This window comes from Triturus cristatus, chromosome 2_1 (genome assembly GCF_964204655.1).
Source record: "Triturus cristatus chromosome 2_1, aTriCri1.1, whole genome shotgun sequence".
In the NCBI taxonomy this organism is placed as follows: Eukaryota; Metazoa; Chordata; class Amphibia; order Caudata; family Salamandridae; genus Triturus; species Triturus cristatus.
The window spans coordinates 861,222,849-861,241,189 of record NC_140581.1 but is presented as its reverse complement, the minus strand read 5'-3'; the positions used below and the strand labels follow the sequence as shown (position 1 = coordinate 861,241,189).

At 42.2% G+C, this 18,341-nt stretch overlaps 1 protein-coding gene across 2 annotated transcripts in view; it reads left to right on the top strand.

Moving 5' to 3' along the window:
• The window catches only part of DOCK8 (dedicator of cytokinesis 8), a 567,196-nt gene that overhangs the window by 339,094 nt on the left and 209,761 nt on the right, over positions 1-18,341 (top strand). For both annotated transcript variants that reach the window (XM_085632978.1, XM_085632979.1), the window contains 2 exons: positions 275-392; positions 7,183-7,253. In XM_085632978.1, coding sequence (XP_085489104.1) covers positions 275-392; positions 7,183-7,253 — 189 coding nt within the window. The remainder of the gene's footprint in view (positions 1-274; positions 393-7,182; positions 7,254-18,341) is intronic.

Genomic DNA, 18,341 nt, shown 5'->3' with positions numbered 1-18,341 from the left:
TAAGCGTTTTCTTCATTACATATTTTAAATTGCCCCATAGCACGATAGCAACACAATTCCATCTGGTGCTTGAATGCAATTGATCTAAAAAACAGACAACGGAAGCAATTTTTGTTCACATGTTACACACATGTTTATACTTTATGTAAAATATTATTTGAAATACTTCTTTCAGTATGCAAAAATCTTTGGATTACCCGGTGACTGTCTGCCTATTGTGTGTATATGTTTTTGTTTTCAGAAGTTAATGTACACTGTTCATGTCATATTTCAGGAATCTTCTCTATGTGTACCCGCAAAGGCTGAATTTTGCCAACAAACTTTCATCCGCCAGGAACATTACCATTAAGATTCAGTTCATGTCTGCTGAAGATTCCAGCGGTGCCATGCCGGTAATATTGAATTTACTCTCTTTTCTGTTCTTTGCAATTGCCAGAAGCCATTTATACACAACCTTAAAGAATGTCTCCTCGTCAGACTAAGATAAGTCTATCGAGTGGCGGCTCCTCCAATGGAACTCACAAAACAAAGCCAATGCTACTAGCTCCTGCCTATTGGGCCATAACCAAACGGTGCTAACACAATTTGTATAAAGACTGGATGGTAACAGGGGCGTGTCTATTGTGCCATTTTGTCAACTTAATCCCTGAATGACAGTGATGTCTCTTAAGTGCACTCTCTGGTTTTAAACACTGTCGACACGTTTCAAACCCGATACCAATTTGGGGGCTCTATTCAGGACTCAGAACTGCAGATACTACAAGAAAAAACATACAGGACATCTTTAATGCTTGTGACTAATTTGTGGTGAGTATGAAATTGATCTAACTATGTCCTTCACTGATTACCTTAATATAAACTCCGGGATACATCTCCAAATCAATCGTCACTTATGTGTATATGTTCTGGGTAATTCTAAAATAAACAAATATAAAGGCCAATTACGACAAATCTTGTGATGGGGGGCAATACAACTGAGGCAGTCTTTAAGAAGCTTGATTGAACTCACTTGATCAACAAATCTGTAGACGCATTGTATTCGGCGGATTATCAGTCTTTTGTCTCAACACGCGATGGTTGTGTTCTGTAAACATTAATCAAAACCCTTGCATCAGACCGAGCGTCCAACTATTTTGTATGAGCTGCGAAGCGCACATTTATGATTCCTGAGCTGTAAGCGGTAACTATAGTTTCAACATCTCGATTTGCAGGCATCAGTTTATCCACTAACTTCCGTCTGGTTCGCGGCCCAAGAGCCACAGGCAGATACAATTACTTGGATGATTTATAACATAGTATCCCTGTATTGTTTAAATGTTAGGGGCCAAACACCAGTGCCACTTCTTGGAGTGAGTGAATAATTGTGCCACGCTCAGACAGCATTGAGAAGCTTACATGCAGTTTATGCCCAGCAATACATGCCAGATGAGGCCGTGTATTCTTTCGAAAAAACAAAACGCCGCTTCCTTATTTAATGAAGTCTTTTGGTGGATGGTCTCGGTTGCCCTGTGGATGCCCTCAGGTCAAATGCCCATCAGTAGATTATCGTTTAAAAAAAAACTTGAAGGGAACCTCTCGCCTTACGTTATGTGCTGTCAGCCAGTCAACCAATCAAGGCAATCAAAACTTGTGAGGTTCTGTCTACATTGGTCTTTGAGCATTATGGGACATGTACTTAGGTCCTGACTATCTGTTGTGGGGGCCGGTAGTGCATTAATTATATTGACAAAGCCAAAATCATTCAGTTATCAATAACACAATCTTGAGCAGAATTTTAAAATTAATCCTTGCATGTAAACTTGCTACCACAGGCCTTGTAATTGGAGTGTGATGTTCCACAGTAGGAATTCTTATTGGAGTCGAGATTGATTGCAAGACTCACAGTGTGGGGAGCATCAGTGTGAGAACACTACTTGCCAAATTGCTTTGAACTGTAGATGGTGGTGTGTATGCTCAGACCACCTGAATTCCTACGCTGCTGTCCTTTTTCAGAGTGAACAAAGAGCTCTCAAAAGATATGTTCATTTTGGAAACCAAGTGCCAATTTTGTAAAATAATCCTGTTGAATTGATTAGTCTGTGGACAAAAAGTTTACATGCTGACCAGACAGTCAGACACCTTTTTCTCTTTTTTAACCAACAGTGATTCCCGCGGCGTCCACCGAGCTCTCTTCATGGAATTTTTAAGCAGCTTCTTTGGGTAGCCTCGTTCCTTCAGGTTTACCAACAAATGTTGTGCATGATGGAAATATTCATCTTTTCAGAACAATTGTGCCTTATTCTTAAAAATTTGTCATATGGCCAATTGTCTCGAAGGCTTTTTGTTGGTAAAGCTGAAGAAACAAGGCCATCCTGGTGCTGAGGTCCAAGAGAATCTTAGGCTGCTCAGCAAGGTAATTTCTCACTACACCATATTTTAGTGAGTGGACTAGAAAACAGGTTGTTCTCTCCCCCCTGAATAAAATCAAGTAATTGTTGGTTTACGTTCCTATTTTCTTCTCTCACTCACTATCAGTGCTTGGTTTGATTAAAGTTTTCCTTATCTGTGTTAAAAAAAGGAGCAGAGAAATAGGTTATGAAAGTAATTACCCAAGAGTGCACAATGCATCATAAAGGGCGGCTGAGATTAATTAGAAACAGGTATTCTGCTTACATAGTTTTCATCTTGCTCATTACACAACAAATGTGGTGTGATGGTGAGACTTGTTCACTACCAGCATATTTTGGTAAAGTGGTAAAGGCAGGATTAAATGTCAAGTATAAAACCTTTGGCTAAAACCTTTCCAGTGTCTCTTGTCTAGCAGTGGAGGTTTCAGGATTTGTGTCTGCCCACCTCAGTGAATTGCACAACTTGTTGGCAGGGTCTTTGTCAAGGATTTTTTTATAGCACTCAGTACCTTAAATGAGCCTATTTATAAGCATTCCTGAAGTTTACGAATAGGAAAGTAAAGACATATGTAGATTGTGAGGTCCAAGAGTCTATTTCATTCCAATTCAATAATCAAATTACTTCTTTGGTTCACTTGACTCACCCAAGGTAGCAATAGCAAGCAGAGTAGGCTCACCCCAGGGTCCAATAGAGGGACAGTGACACATCTACAGGGTTACACAGTACTGTCAAATCTATGATTCCTCCAGAGACTAGAAGCATCCACGACTCCCTGTCCACACCATGTGCATGCTTCGCTTCCCTTATGCCCACCTTGCTCCCCCTCGACCCCAACCCTGCTGGCATCATTGTGCCTTTCGTAACGCAACTGACCATACTTTTTAGCTCTCGGAAAATGTTTGTGAGTACCCTTGCTCTACCATATCACTTTATCTTTTTAGCTCCCAATGGATATTCCTTTTTTGTCAGCTCATATCTGTGCTTTAATTGAGGCTTCAATCATCCATTCTGTTTACTCTACTAGTCCTGCTCTCAGGAGTCAAGCTAAGGATACCAACCTAATTTTAGTCTCAATTTCAAATTCCTTCATGTTTATGGAGCGTATACAAAATATATATATACTTTTTTGTGTATGTATACAAGCTGCTAATATTTAATGGATGGCCTCCAGAGTAGGCGTCATGACCCCAGTTTAAGAACTACTGGATTAAAGGGTTAGTATGGAAATATGCTCAAACTTGGACTTTGCCTTTGCATAGAAATCTTCACGCTAGGTTGACTCAGAAAGTGTTTATAGACAACTATAAAAAGAATAGTGTGTGAATCACAGAGTCAACCTACCCTGAAAACATTGATGGGGGCAAGCTTTTCAAGTGAAGACAGTGCACAAATGTATGGTCTAGTCTGCAGGGGTGTCTAGCATCAATCAAATAGTACAATTCTCACAAAGACTACAAGCAGTGCCTGCTGCACTGTACTAGGAAAGGTGCTTTCAAGAGTCACACAAATGTAAGCAATTTTCGACTGAGTATGCTTTTTACATTTTCTCTCCTTGAATGTCAATATCCAGCGTGCCTCAACATCAGCCACAGGCACATATGGTGGATAATGGTAGGATGAGCAGAAAAGCATGGCTGTAGTGAACTAGAATTATGCTAAAACAGGAAAACATGTTTATATTTTACACACCTTCTTTATATGCTAATGCAGTTTTGTTTTTTCTACCCTGATGTTGTTACATATAAAGGTCGATTTCTACAAAAAACATTTTAAGACAGACATGTATTGTAATACCTAAGTGATCCATATCAAAGTTCGGCTGGTTGATGGTGACATTTACATATTTTGAAAATAAGACTCTCTGTTACACCCCTCCTTGGATTTTCTGTGATTTATTGCACAAGCAATGTTCAGAAAGGTAAACGTTACCGATACAGATAGCCAAACACAACGAAAGAATTAAAATCGACATGTTTAGCAGTTGATATTCTCGTTGTCAAGTGGCAAAAACGTTTAATTTGTTTCAAAACTAAAACACAAAATTAAGATATCACAAACACTGAATTTATATAAGACCGAGCATAAGAATACGATTGTGTGTAACATTTTGATTGATGTTTTTTAATCTTGCAAAATGGCAGGCTTAATTTAATATCTTGCTCTGCCTTTAGCTAACTCAGGGTAGTGAGAAGTGATGGTCAATTATGTAAGAAATCCTGCACAGTGTTCACTCTTTAGATGCGAACGAATCACGTGGATCCTTTGGAATGTCTGGGAAAATCTCATAAAACGTGTTTTAATTGTGATGTTGCTGTAGGGAGCATCTAGAGCACGTGCAGCCTCGCCATGACCCACAGTCGAGCTCTTAGAATGTAAGTTTCTAACTGGTGCACATTTAACATCGAAAAAGCCCAAAGTTACAAATTACTACTGTGTGTATGTGCAAGTCCTAACAAAAGTCACACTTTGCCATACAAATAGCAAATTACATGCAGAATGCTGGCTTTTTTTTAGTGAATTTCAAATATATAGAGTTGGAACTTAGCTAAATACCCCTTTTGGCAAGCTTGAGGTGCACAAACATGCCAATATTATAAAGCCCTAACTCAATTTTCAGAGCTAATGAAATAGTGCAAAAAGAAACATTTTTGCAGAAACATCACAAAAATGTCAGGATTGGAAAATGGAAAACTAAGGATAGAAATGGATGTACCCATTTTATAATATATGCCAATGAGGCCTTCATTGTGATGGTTTGCAATGGAAACCCATTTAAACGTATGGGAATATAGTGAAACTTTCTGAATAGCTCCTCATTTCTGCCACACATTCTTCCTTTCCCAACTGGTTTCGACCATCTGGATTGTGGCATTATAGTTAAGACCACTACATTTCCAGAGACAGTGTTCCTCAAAGACATATACCACTTGAGTGTGTTATCAGCAAAGATGCTGCTTTATCCCACAGTAAGATAATGCTAGTGCTTAGGTCTGTTGACAATGCTGAAAAGGACAGAGGGAATACAACCGACCTGCCTAAATAAGAAGCAACAATCCCTCCTGTGGAGTAACACAAGCCTGATAATTGGAGAAGGTGGCAAAAGATCATATCTGCATTTATGTATTATTTAACAACCACATATTCATGTAATGTGACACTGAAGTACATTGAAAAATAGAAGGCTTCTTAACATCACTTACAAAACTAGAATTAAAAAATCTCTATGCATTTCTACAGTAATTCTCTGCATGCTTAAAATATATCTGACTTTATACAGTCACATGCAAGATATTAAAATATGAGTTGTTTTGGGGATCTTTTGTATGTGTGTGTTGTGGGTTCCCTGTATGCAGACACATTGCTTGAGTGAAGGGAATGTTTATGTTGATGACGTGTGCATGTAAAAGCTGCAGTGTGGCTGAGCATCTTTGACTGTGGCATGTTGCCAATATATGTCAATTTATAGAGTACTTTTCCAGGCCTGGTGTTTTTGCAGCATAGCTGTGAACTGTATTCTTTCTAATATACTTATATTAGGCTTTGGATCTGCCTCTTGCAAACATTTGCGTTTTTCGACCAGTGTCTTTCATGGATTGTCTTGAGACTTTGACAGTCATTTCTTGGATCATACAAGAGAAGTATTCATCTCTTGGCTGTTTGGGTACTGGTGTGTTTGTGTACTGGGTGCGATAAAGTCCACACAACTCATAAGTCAGCTTGCACAAAAAGGGAGTTCTGCAGAGATGGAAGTGATACAGGTCATCCATAATCTAATCAAAAGTCGATTTAAGTAAGTTCAGAAAATCATAATGAATATTGATTGAGTACTTCTGGAATGTCAGAGGAATGTCTTTAGCACCTGAGGTTTGAACCACATACATTTTGGGATACCCCCCTTGAGATATTAGAACATTCAAGAGTAATAGGAGAAGCAAATTCTTGCTCCGTGTTGTGGAAAAGTTATATTCTGAGTCATTAAAAAAGTGGCACAGAAAGAGTGGCAATAGGCAGATGTGACCCCTGGCTGTGGCGTGCATTGCCCTGTGACTGGCCAGGAAAAAATGTACGATGTGTCACTTTGTCCAAATTAAAGACTTTATGCTGGGAGGAATATTCCTCTGAATAGGCAAATTTGTAGTATTTGAAATAACACTGTTATTACAACAGGACATGCCACACTGATGTCCTAGGTGGCTGGTGATCTGGAGGAAATGTTTCAGGAACAATTTTCTAGAGGATGATATACCCTTATGTAAAACTTATATTTGTTTTTAATAAAGACATAATAATCAATTGGACCACAGTTGTTGCACTTCTAATGTTTTAGTCTCCAAATAAAACAATTATAACATCTTGTTTCTGTTACGTTTAATGTTGATTTCTTTGGTGCTGTAGTTTTGAGGACCTTATATGTGATTTGTATATATGTTTTTTAATTAATTTGTGATTTTTAAAGATTTGCGTTTTTAAGCTTCTTTTTTAAAAATATGTATTTATTTGATTTCCTGATTATTACAGTGTTTTAAAGCTTTATTGTATAATTAGTTTAACTCGATTAACTTCGAAGTTTTTAAATCTCTGGTAAAGGGTGAAAGAAATTGCCAGATTTTTGGTATACCTGTGGAAACTGCTTGGTTCTACTTGCTGACAAATCATATTCTAACAAGCCTCCATTTGCTCCTCAAAAATTACAACATGCTGATAAAGAGTACATTTTCTGACATTGTAAAACATCAACATGGAAGAGACACAGTGTTGTGCTAATATGCTTAATTCTTTCAATATGTATTGTAGGTCATCTTTGGAAAGTCATCTGGTCCAGAATTTGTACAGGAGTTGTACACAGCCATTACATATCACAACCGGTGAGTGCATAAACATGTCTACAGGAAGAATTGCTAGAATAAGATCACTGTATTATAATACCCTGATTCCAACATGTAGTCTAATATGTCCAATTATTACCCTAAATTTACAAAGAATCAGACAGAAGTATTTATATGTATTGAGCACACAGAAATGTATGTAACTGTAAAGCGTTAGGAATAGTAGTCAGAAATCAGCAAAACAACAGACACAATAATACAAAAGTCAAGAAAATGGCAATAATTGCCAGCAATAAAATCACTTTTGCAGAATTTGAAGCTCAGGTTTTTGCGACTTGTGACGAAACGATGCTTGTGACTTGAGCCACCCACTTATTTGTCTAGCCTCTTTCTGAGTTACCGGTCTCTCTTGTGGCATTTATCCGAGATCCAAAATTTCCTGGAACAGCATTCCTGATCTTTCTTCCTGTCTTCTGTGTAGGGCCTGGGTTTTACCCAGTAGATCGTGGCACCATCCATGCCTCATGCAAAGAGCATACCTTTGATGTCTTCCACACTATTCTTTAGTTATTATTGTTGGGCTCGTTCTCCGCAGCACCCACACAACCCTCCCATTACTTTGAGAAAGCCACCGAAATCCAAGATCTCTGCTACTTTAATTGAATCACACACGCTAAATCTATCAGAGTAATTCATCTTAAATTATAAGATTTATAGAACAATGACAGAGTATAATTTATGTACGAGCCTGTCCTAAACAACATCATAAAAAACGTTACCACACTAATACAAGATACAAAATACAGCTTAATTCACCGTCATATCATTAACTATTACAGTTTACATGTCGTTTTTGCAGAACAAGATCAAGCCAGACCAAAGCTAACCCTTTAAAATTGTGTTAAGGGGATTGGAAGAAAGACACCCAAACTCCCAAATTCTGCAATAATACAAATAAAAATAACTGGAATCATCTATAATAAGAGCAATAAATCAACGTACAAATCATGTATAAGAAGCTACCATATATACCTACAGCTTATCAAGAAAAAACCTTATCTTATTAAATTCAGGCAGCATGCCAACACTTCTGGAATAGATTTTCTCTTTCTTGTGGACGGCATCCAGTTTATATTTCCATTGATTAAACAACAGAGGAGCGGCTCATTGCCAATGGGCTGTAATGGCAGACCATGCAATCAAAATGACGATAAACCATCCTTGCCCACTTTGAAGGTAGTCTTAGATGTCTTGAGCCTCCAATTAAAATAGCAAGAGCATCTGGCAGTTTTACCTCAGGTATGCAACTGCAAATAGCTGTCAAGACAAGACTCTTTCCCAATAGACCCGCAATACTTCACATGTTCAAATCATGAGGAGCTAGGTGCCCATCTCTCCACATCTTGGACAAGTGAATGGAATTTCATTGTTCCATGTATTCAGAAACACCAGTGTATATTGGTTTTAATTGCCCCACTTACCGTTGTAGTGTTGAATTACCTCCTCCCAATCTTGGGAGCTAATCTCAGTAGACGTTTCCCTTTGCTAATTTCTAGTTTTTGGTTCATGTATAACAATTTCTGTAGCCCTTTTAGTGTGAAGAAAGAAAACTCAGTAACTAACTTTCAGCACAAAGCGCGATTTCAAAAAATGTGGTCGACCATTACTCAAGATCTTTCAAATCCGTGCACATCTATGTTCTTCAGAGCATCTAGCGCCTGATTGAGTGAAAATTGATGCCATATTCCCCAACCTTCAATTTTTAGCTGTAAATGATCTCGGGTAGCGAGATCAAGCAGCCTACTTTGGCCAAACCTAGCGCCTCCCAACATTGGAGTTCTCCTTTTGTCATTCCTGGGAGCATACCATCGACTGTTTGAGCGTATACATTGGGTATTGATAAAAAATGATATAGCTTTCTAAGCCATTAAACATATGTGCTCAGGCTTTGATAATGTACCAATTAGTGGTTATGGACCGGTTATAGTTTACCAGAAGGGTAGTAAAATGTATTAAAAATGTTACAGAGGAAGAAATTATCAAACACAGAAACACCTAGCTTAAACAGCCTGGGGATAAGAGTAAGAAAATTAGCTTGATAATAACGCAGATTAGAGACTGTCAACCCCCTTTCTCTTCAGCTAATCCAATCTTCTCAATGTTAATGCTTATAGGGGAGGAGTTCTTATTCCACAAGAATGAACTATTTCCTTGAGGAACTTTTCAGGGACTGCAGTCAGGAGTGCAGAGAGATGGAAGGAAACTAGCAGTAGTACCTTCATTTTAATCAATTCAGCTCTGCCAACTATGAAGCCTGGCAAACGACTCAGCTAATTAAAAGTGATTGAATTTTGGAGATTAGTGGATGAACGTTTACCCGTTATAGAACATTTACCTCTTGCGAAAACAAGATACCCAAATATCTCTTAGGATTGTTGTTATGACCGGCAGCCAAATCCCTGGGAAGAATGCTTGGTGAAGAATTAAATAATAGGAGCTCAGTTTTTGATTTGTTGAATTTCTGCCCCCCTAATTATGCAAAGTTGTCAACAACCGCGGCCGGTAGTAGGAGTAACTGCAGCGCGGTGACGTGGGGAGGGGGGTAGTAAACTATGGATTACGGAGGTTTACAGGTAAGTTAACATATAAATTAATAAAAATGAATTTCGTTGCGTGCACAGCATCGCATTTGGGGATGCAGTGCACGCAACAAAATTTGTTTTATTAATTTATATGTTAACTTACCTGTAAACCTCTGTAATCCATAGTTTACTACCCTCCTCCCCACGTCACCGCCCTGCAGTTACTCCTACTACCGACCGCGGCTAGTTGTCAATTGTTTCAAATGGTCGTATCATCAGGGTAACAGCAAATGCACAAGCTGCATCTTAGTTACATACTTGAAGAATTGAGGAATTGCACGATAGTGTTTAAAAAACAAGTACTTTATTGTTAAAAACAGGGTTTTTTTTAAATGGCGCTACTTGCACTTGAATTTGAATTGAGGGAGCCAATCAGTGCCAAGGTGGGTGGGGCTAGTCAGAGCTCCCCGGCCATTTAATAGCCGCAGCTGCACGGGCACGCCGGTAACTGCAAACACATATGCTGCAAGTTAGTCGCATACTTGAAGAACTTAAGAATTGCACCTTTACTTAAAAAAACAAGCGTGTTTTAAAAAAAACTTTATTTTTAAATTGCGCTGCTTGTGCTTGAATTTGAATTGAGGGAATCAATCAGAGCCGAGGTGGATGAGGCTAGTAAGTGCTCCCCGGCCATTTAATGACTTAGCTGCATTGAAGCGCCGGTAGCAGCGAACACACAAGCCACATCTTAGTCGCATACTTGAAGAATTGGGGAATTGCGCCTTTAGCTTTTAAAAAAAGAACACTTTATTGTTAAAGAATTTATTTTTAAATTGCGTACTTGCACTCAAATCTGAATTGGATTGAACCAATCATGCCAAAATAGACGGGGCTAGTCAGAGCTCGCCGGCCATTTCATGACCATAGCTGCACGGATGCACCAAAAGCGAGCCCATCTGTGCCTGACTGGGGGATAGAGACAAGATAGGAGCCCTTTTTCTTACTTACGCCCTGATGAATGCCATGGACCCTCCAGGCCTCAACGGCAGAAACATGTTGGCAACACATATGGAGATGGGGTACTAGACCCCCTAGTCTCCACCATTTCTTTTAATATCGAGCACACTCGGCATCATTTAAATTTCCCACAGGATTGTACATCGATTTTTAGACATCACTCACTCACTTATTTTCAGCACGGGCCCCCACTTAGGGGTCTATTAGGATGGCAGGCAGATGGCCTCCGGCTGTGCAACCGCCGGACCGGCGGCGGCCAAACCGCCCGCCATTGAAACCCGTAAAACCGCCGGTCCGAATAGTATCGCGGTCGTGACCGTCGCGGTGTGATTTTCCGCCCGCCACTTTTCTGCCGGTTGCAGTCCGCCCGCTTGTCTGGCGGGCAGAGCTGGACCGCTACAATTGTTGCAGAGCAGGGCCAAGCACCGCTGGCATGATTATGATGCCGGCAGTAGCCAGCCTTTCCGCGGCGGTGGAACTGCCATGGAAAGGCATGCGGAGAATGTCTCCGGGGGCCCATTGCGGGCCCCCAATGTGTTGGGGGGGTGTGGGTGCACTGGGGGGCACCCATGGTACCCCCCTACATGTCCCTGTACCAGGTCGCAGGCACTGTACAGTGCCTGCCACGCAGTGCAGGGATATGCAGGACCTGCTCTTTTTGACCTTGCGGCGGTGCTGCTGCCATCAGCAACCGCCACAATGTTAAGCACCAGAATCAAACCGCCGCGGTCGGATTTCAACTGCGGAGCATCCTAATTGGACCGGCGGTTATGCCGCGGTCCTTGCGGGCGGTCTTTTCCCGCTACAATGGCGGGTGGGGAGATTTTCCGACCGCCATCCTAATGGGCCCCTTAGTTTTAGAAGTGCCTCCCTGTCTCCAGGTGTAGGCCCGCCCTTTATCAAACATGGTATTTAAAGGGCGAGGACAGCCGATGATGAAGCATGACACCTGGTGGTGTGTGAGGCCAGTCCATAGATTTATTTTTTTGAGATGTCCAACACCACTTGAACCATGGGCACAAATGTGCGCTAACCTTCACTAAGGATGAGACATTGAGCCAGGGTAGATTCTCGTTGTGTTTTACATGTTGGTTGGAGGCCAGCTTACCCTGTTTTCCCCGTAGCCTCTTGTTCCCTCCCCTTTTGACCAAAAAGGGTGTCTGTGTGTGCCTAGAAATCTACAGTGCTCATCTTGCCGTAAATGTGAGGTTAGTTAAAAATCAATTTTAGTGGCTGATAGGAACCTTTTAGAGAAATAAGTATATTGCTCAGCTGAGGGGTTGCTAGTTCTCCACAAATCTATCAGACAAAGATCACGATTCAGAAGCTGGAGGAATTAAAGCGAAAACGTTTTGTTTTTTTGCTAACCCCTTTTTAGGTCTCGCCTAGCGAAAGCAGCGCATGCGTTGCCCTCGCTATTGCGAGAACCTTTTGGAATCAATTCTCCGAAAGCCTTACATGCACGCGCGGGGATGGACAAAGATGGCTGCTCGCGCCATTTGTCCAAACCTAACAGCATGCGCGTGCATGTAAGGACAGTGGACAGTCCGCCGCCATCTTGTTGAACACGCGTGCTTTCACTCTAAACGCAGTTTAAAGTGAAAGCACGGCGCCATGCACGTGCGCGCGTGCACTGCGCGCCAGCCCAGCCGATCTCCCTTGTTCCTGTCATGCCAGCCGTACACAGACCGTTCCCAAACACTGACTCACACCACGGGAAATTTCACCTTTCTTCTTTACGGGAAGGCCGCCATGGCTTTACTGGAAGGGAGCCGGGCCCCTTTGATCAAGGCGTGACAGGGCGGGCTGATTTCATAACGCAACTGTGTCACCCAGCTAGGCTTGCATCACGGGGCTGAGGGGGCAGTGCTCGGCTCCTATCCAGTCCCGTTGTGAGAGCAATGAGACAGACACTTTTCTAATTAAAATATTAAAAGCATGAGGCTATGCGGATCCCAGGCGGAATGGAGGAATAACGGAAATCTGCTTCCACTCATGATTTAATGCTGTACATTGTACAAAGAGGGCCAGTGAAAACCAATCCGACGCCATTGCTGCCAACTGGCACCCATGTTATGAGGGAGACTTCCAAAAAGCAGGTGCAAAACATGGTCATTTGTAAATCCTCGGGGCGAACATCTTATATTAGAAGTTAAGCTCACCAAAGCTTTACAAGGGGAGCACACGTTTTTGCGGATTATACCACTGATAGATAACCTCAAGATTGCTGTGTCTAGCAGGCCTGTACTTATAATGGGAAAGTACGGGTCCTTACATGCTTAGTGCGGCATGTATCTGGTATCTGTGTGGCGCAATCATGAACGCAGCCGAGAGTTGTACAGGGTCAAAGACAAGCCTCTACTTCAATGAGTGATTGGAGAGGTAGCCGGTTAGTGGATTGTTACTGCTTACTCTCTACTACTCACTCTCTACTACTCTCTACTACTACACTCTACTCTGTACGACTCACTCTCTACTACGCTCTTCTACTCTCTACTACTCACTCTCTACTGCTCAGTCTCTACTACTCTACTTCTCTCTACTCACTCTCTACTACTCACTCTCTACTACTCTCTACTCCTCTCTACTCTACTCACTCTCTACTCGTCGCTCTCTACTACTCTCTACTACTCTCGCACTACTACTCTCTACTCCTCACTCTCTACTACTCTCTACTACACTCTACTACTCACTCTCTACTACTCTCTACTACTCACTCTCTACTACTCTACTACTCACTACTACTCACTCTCTACTACTCTTTACTACTCACTCTCTACTACTCTCTAGTACTCTCTACTACTCACTCTCTACTACTCACTCTCTACTACTCACTCTCTACTACTCTACTACTCTCTCTCTACTACTCACTCTACTACTCTCTACTACACTCTACTACTTACTCTCTACTGCTCTCTACTACTCACTCTCTACTACTCTCTACTCACTCTCTACTACTCTCTACTACACTCTCTACTACTCTCTACTACTCACTCTCTACCACTCACTCTCTACTACTCACTCTCTACTCTACCTCTCTACCTCTCTCTACTTCTCTCTACCTCTCTCTCTGCCTCTCTCTCTACTACTCTCTACTCTCTACCTCTCTACCACTCTCTACCTCTCTACACCTCTCTACGCACACACATATGCACATATATATTTAAATGCATATGCATTTATATATATGTATATGTATATATATATATTTATACATACATATATAAACATATATATACATCTGCATATCTATATAAATACAAATATAAATGCATGCATACATAAATATATATGCATACATATGCATGTTATGTACATGAAAGTTTGAAAACACTAAGACAAGCAAAGCTAAAAAGCCACCTAATTACAAACAGAATTGCTTTAACTTAAACGAGAGCGAGACCTATTGCATTTTCAATGCTTGTTCTGGATGTATCTAGGGCAATAGATTGGAGCACATTAGCATTGCCATCAATAATGATTTGTTTGGAAAAATCCACTAAAGCCTGTCTCAACTGGTAGAGTGATATAGGGTTATCTTCGATTGGGCCAAAGTATGAAACAACAGTGAAAACATGCACTTGCACATTAACTGCAGCAACTGCCCACCTCCTTTTATGAAGGGTCTTAATGATGGACAATGACATCCTATTGGAAGCTAAACTTGCAACTCCCCCATGCATGGCAGAAGCCGACGATACTGCCAATTCTTTGAAGGGTGTCCAAAAATGAGCCCCTACTTTGAATCAGCTTTTGAGATGGGTCTCCTGAAGCAGCAAGAATGGCTTATTGTTACTGGCTGCCCAACACACTAATGCGCTTTTCATGTGGAAATTATTGATTCCATTAACATTCAAATAAATTATTTTAAGCTGATGCATCTAAATCTGGTACAGAATAGAAGGACCTGATTCTGCAAGCGAGACCACACCTGCTCAATAGTATGTGCCATCAGAACATTTTTTATGAACCTTTTTTCCTACTTTATAATACCCAACACCCCTTCCCGCCCCCTACTTGTTGATCCCTGCCCCTCCCGGACCTTACCCCAACCTCAACATCGTTATCGAGGACCCACCCTCCCCTCACCAGACTTCCTCCCATCCTACATATGGCTATCGCTAGTATGCACTGGTGATAGGCCAAAAAGAGAGGAGGAGAACCACTGCCCTTCCTCTCTACCATGCTGCGCTTGAAGCCAGGGAAATAAGAAAGAGACATATACTGCCAAATAATATTCTACTTTAGTGCTCTAAAGTCCACTAACTTGCTCAAAAACGTTTACAGAATAATTAGGGCTCTGCTGTAAGCCAGCAAACCCCATCCAACAAAACCACGGGCATTAGTACTCCCTAAAAGAAATCGAATTCCTGAATTCTTAAATAACAAAGTTCACTTAGGAAAACAAACGGGGGGGGGGGCAAAAAAACGTAAGCACTCTAAACAACAAAACAGGGAAGGTGGGATTGATTGTCTCAACTTAACAACTGGAACAACACCTAAATTAACCCTCTAGCCCCCCCCCCACCCCCGCCCCCCAGGGAGATTTGAAAGTCGCTAAATAGCAGTTCGGAAGAGTCTGTATCAGTAAAATATGAAACGTCTCCTTTGCAAGAGCATTTACCTTAGCTGGGTGAAGCAGCATAGCCTGAGCACCCAAGGAGCAAAAGTCAAAAGTCAAAAATCATTTGTTTAAAAGTCCTCCTCTTCCTCGCTGACTTGAAAGGCATATTGAAAACGATCTGAAAGTTAAACCCTCCTTTCGGTGATCTATACTCTTTGTGCCTAATCACTGAATTTCACTAATATTGTTCTAGGCTGTGAATTACTTGGTTGGACTGAGAAAGAGATTTTGTGGCTCTCATTATTGTACAGTCGTCCTTCATCTCAGGGAGCATGAGAGCTGCTATCAGTTGCTCGACAACCTCGCTCATTGGGATATTCTGGTCCTCTGGCTCTCGGACTCTAATGAATCCTAAATTAGAGAACCTTGCCCTGTTGTCCTCATCTTCCAACTGGTCTTTATTGGCTTGATCTCCTTTGTGACAAGGGAGGTGATTTGCTTGGAAAATACATTTTGAGTGTCTTCACAGTTGGACACACTTTGTTGGCGATCGAGTATTTAATTAGGCAGGGTGTCTAGCTTTTTCTTCAAACCCTACATCCGGGCACCAAGAGCCATTGCCAGCCCTGCCTGGCTGACTTTCAAGACTTTTAGCTCTGACAAGATCACTTGAAACCCCAAGTCCTGTCTGTTGGGCTTAAACACCAAACGGGACAAACAGATCCACCGCTTATCGACCTGGCCCAGTAGCAGCTGCTACTTAATGGTGGTGGAGAAGCGGGACGCGGGGAGATGGGTGGAGGGAAAGTAAAATAAAAAAATAATCACTTACCTGTGTGCTGCTGCCTCTCTGTTCTCTTCACCCGCTTCCAGGGCTCCTAGGAAGGAAACAGGAACAGGAAGCACCCAGGCTTCCAGACTCCCCTAGCCAATCATGATGCTGCTGAGAGCAGCATTGTGATTGGTCTAAGCACAATGGTTCGGTGCTCAGAGAGGGACTTGGAGTTTGGGCATGTTCTCCACCCAGGAAAGCCTGCAGCCTGGGTGGAGAACATGGAAAGTGCGCATGACTGTTTGGCTGGCCCAAGACGGCCTGCCAAACTGTCATGCGCACTTACAGCATGCCACCACTCCCCCCCCCTGTTTCTCTGACACAGACCAGCCCTGCCCCGCCCCTAGCCAGCTGAGAAAGAACAAAAAATAAAATAAGAAAAATGCGTTATCATTTTATTTTGATTTTTCACCTGCTCGCAGAGCAGTGGGGTGATGCTCCTCCATCTTAGTGGAGGAGCCTCCCCTGACCTGGCCTTTGTATTGTTCAAACCCCAAATAGCCATGGCATGGAAGGCTCCTGCCCCTCTGGAACTCTGGCTCTGATTCAGCGTACTACTGACGTGGTCCAGAGTGGAAGGCCACACTCTCAAGCTGCTCTACATAAGTGGAGGTTCCCACACGGGTAGGCAATGTTGGGAGACCTTCTTACGTAGCATGGAGGCCAAATCCGACGAGCGTCCACCATGATTCACACTTGCACGACCTGCATACAGTTTCCATAAATAGACATTTGGCCATGACGGCACCCGCCTCCCAGCCTCTTGACACTCGGGGACTCATGAACACAGATCCCACCCACTGTGTACCCTCTCATGGACACACATTGGGTCTTGATCTCCCCTACTATACAACATAGATATTAGCATCATTTTAGTTGTACCCCTTTTTCCCTCCTCAGCCAGGCTTGGGACAATTTCTTGTGGGCGCCTGTTACGCCCATTCTCTCCTGACTACAACCTCACCCGCCAGACTTGCATCACTTCCATTTGGTATGGCTTCCAGAGCTCTCACACTTTGGTTTTCTTTTCTTTTTTTTCCTTTTTCTGTTTTGTTCTGTTATTATTTTCCCCTCAGTTGAGCAATATTGTTCAGTGTTTGCTATTGCTGTTTATATGTTTCTCAAAGGCACGTCCCAGAGCGAGTTACTTGGTCACCATACCGATAACATGCACCTTACATACATGCTCATGCTTGAATATGTTTGGTGATACACTTGCAGAAGCTGTAATGATGTGTGCGAAACCTTAATAAACACACGCAAAAATTGCTTGACACATAGAAGCAGCTCCATTGGCCTGGTACTAAGATGCCAGGGACACTGAAAGATTCTCTCCTCCAGAAGTCTGATGATTTAGTGGTGTAGGAGGGACTTCTACTAAATTTGATACCACATTTGTTTGACTGGAGTTAATCCAGATAGCAGGGGGTACACTTAGCTCAGGAGATGTTGGAGAGCCAGTACTTACTGCGGACCTTCCCCTCCATCCACTTTCATTGCCTTTTCAGACTCTTGACTCGTGCTATTGCCCACACCGCCTTTATATTTGGATCTTCCTTCCATTAGGGGCCAGAGCTGGCAAAAACTGGATAGCACTTGGTTGCAGAATCATTAGCTTTCAATTTATTTCCCAGTTGATAGGGTTGCTAAGGCCCTTCTTGTACTGTACTATCTACTTGCAACTGGTCCTCTCTGGGGCAATCTGAATGTGGTATACTGTCTTTTGGTGCTGTAATGGCCCCCCGCTTGGGATTGCATCCTGCCCTTTGGTCCAAGTGCTCCCTTCTTGGGACTTATCCTTGATTTATTGAGATGCTACATCAGACTTGGGGAGCCCAAATGCAGGCAGCCTGATCTGCTTGGTCTACTACTGAGAACCAAAGACCTTTTACCCCTCACTTTGTAAGACTCAGGGACATCCGAGGCCTCAAATGGCTGCTTAAGGTTAAGTTTTCTCATTCCTTGGCATGGACTTGAATCCATCCGCTTCTGTATAGGCTCCTAAATCAGCCTAGCTCTATCTCGCTTACCTGTGCTCAGGCATCAGTCTGTGCCCACCTCATGTAGTTTGCTGTGAGTGGGGCATTGGAGTGGGTTAGCCATTCTACCTCATGTAGCCTGGCCCATTCCTA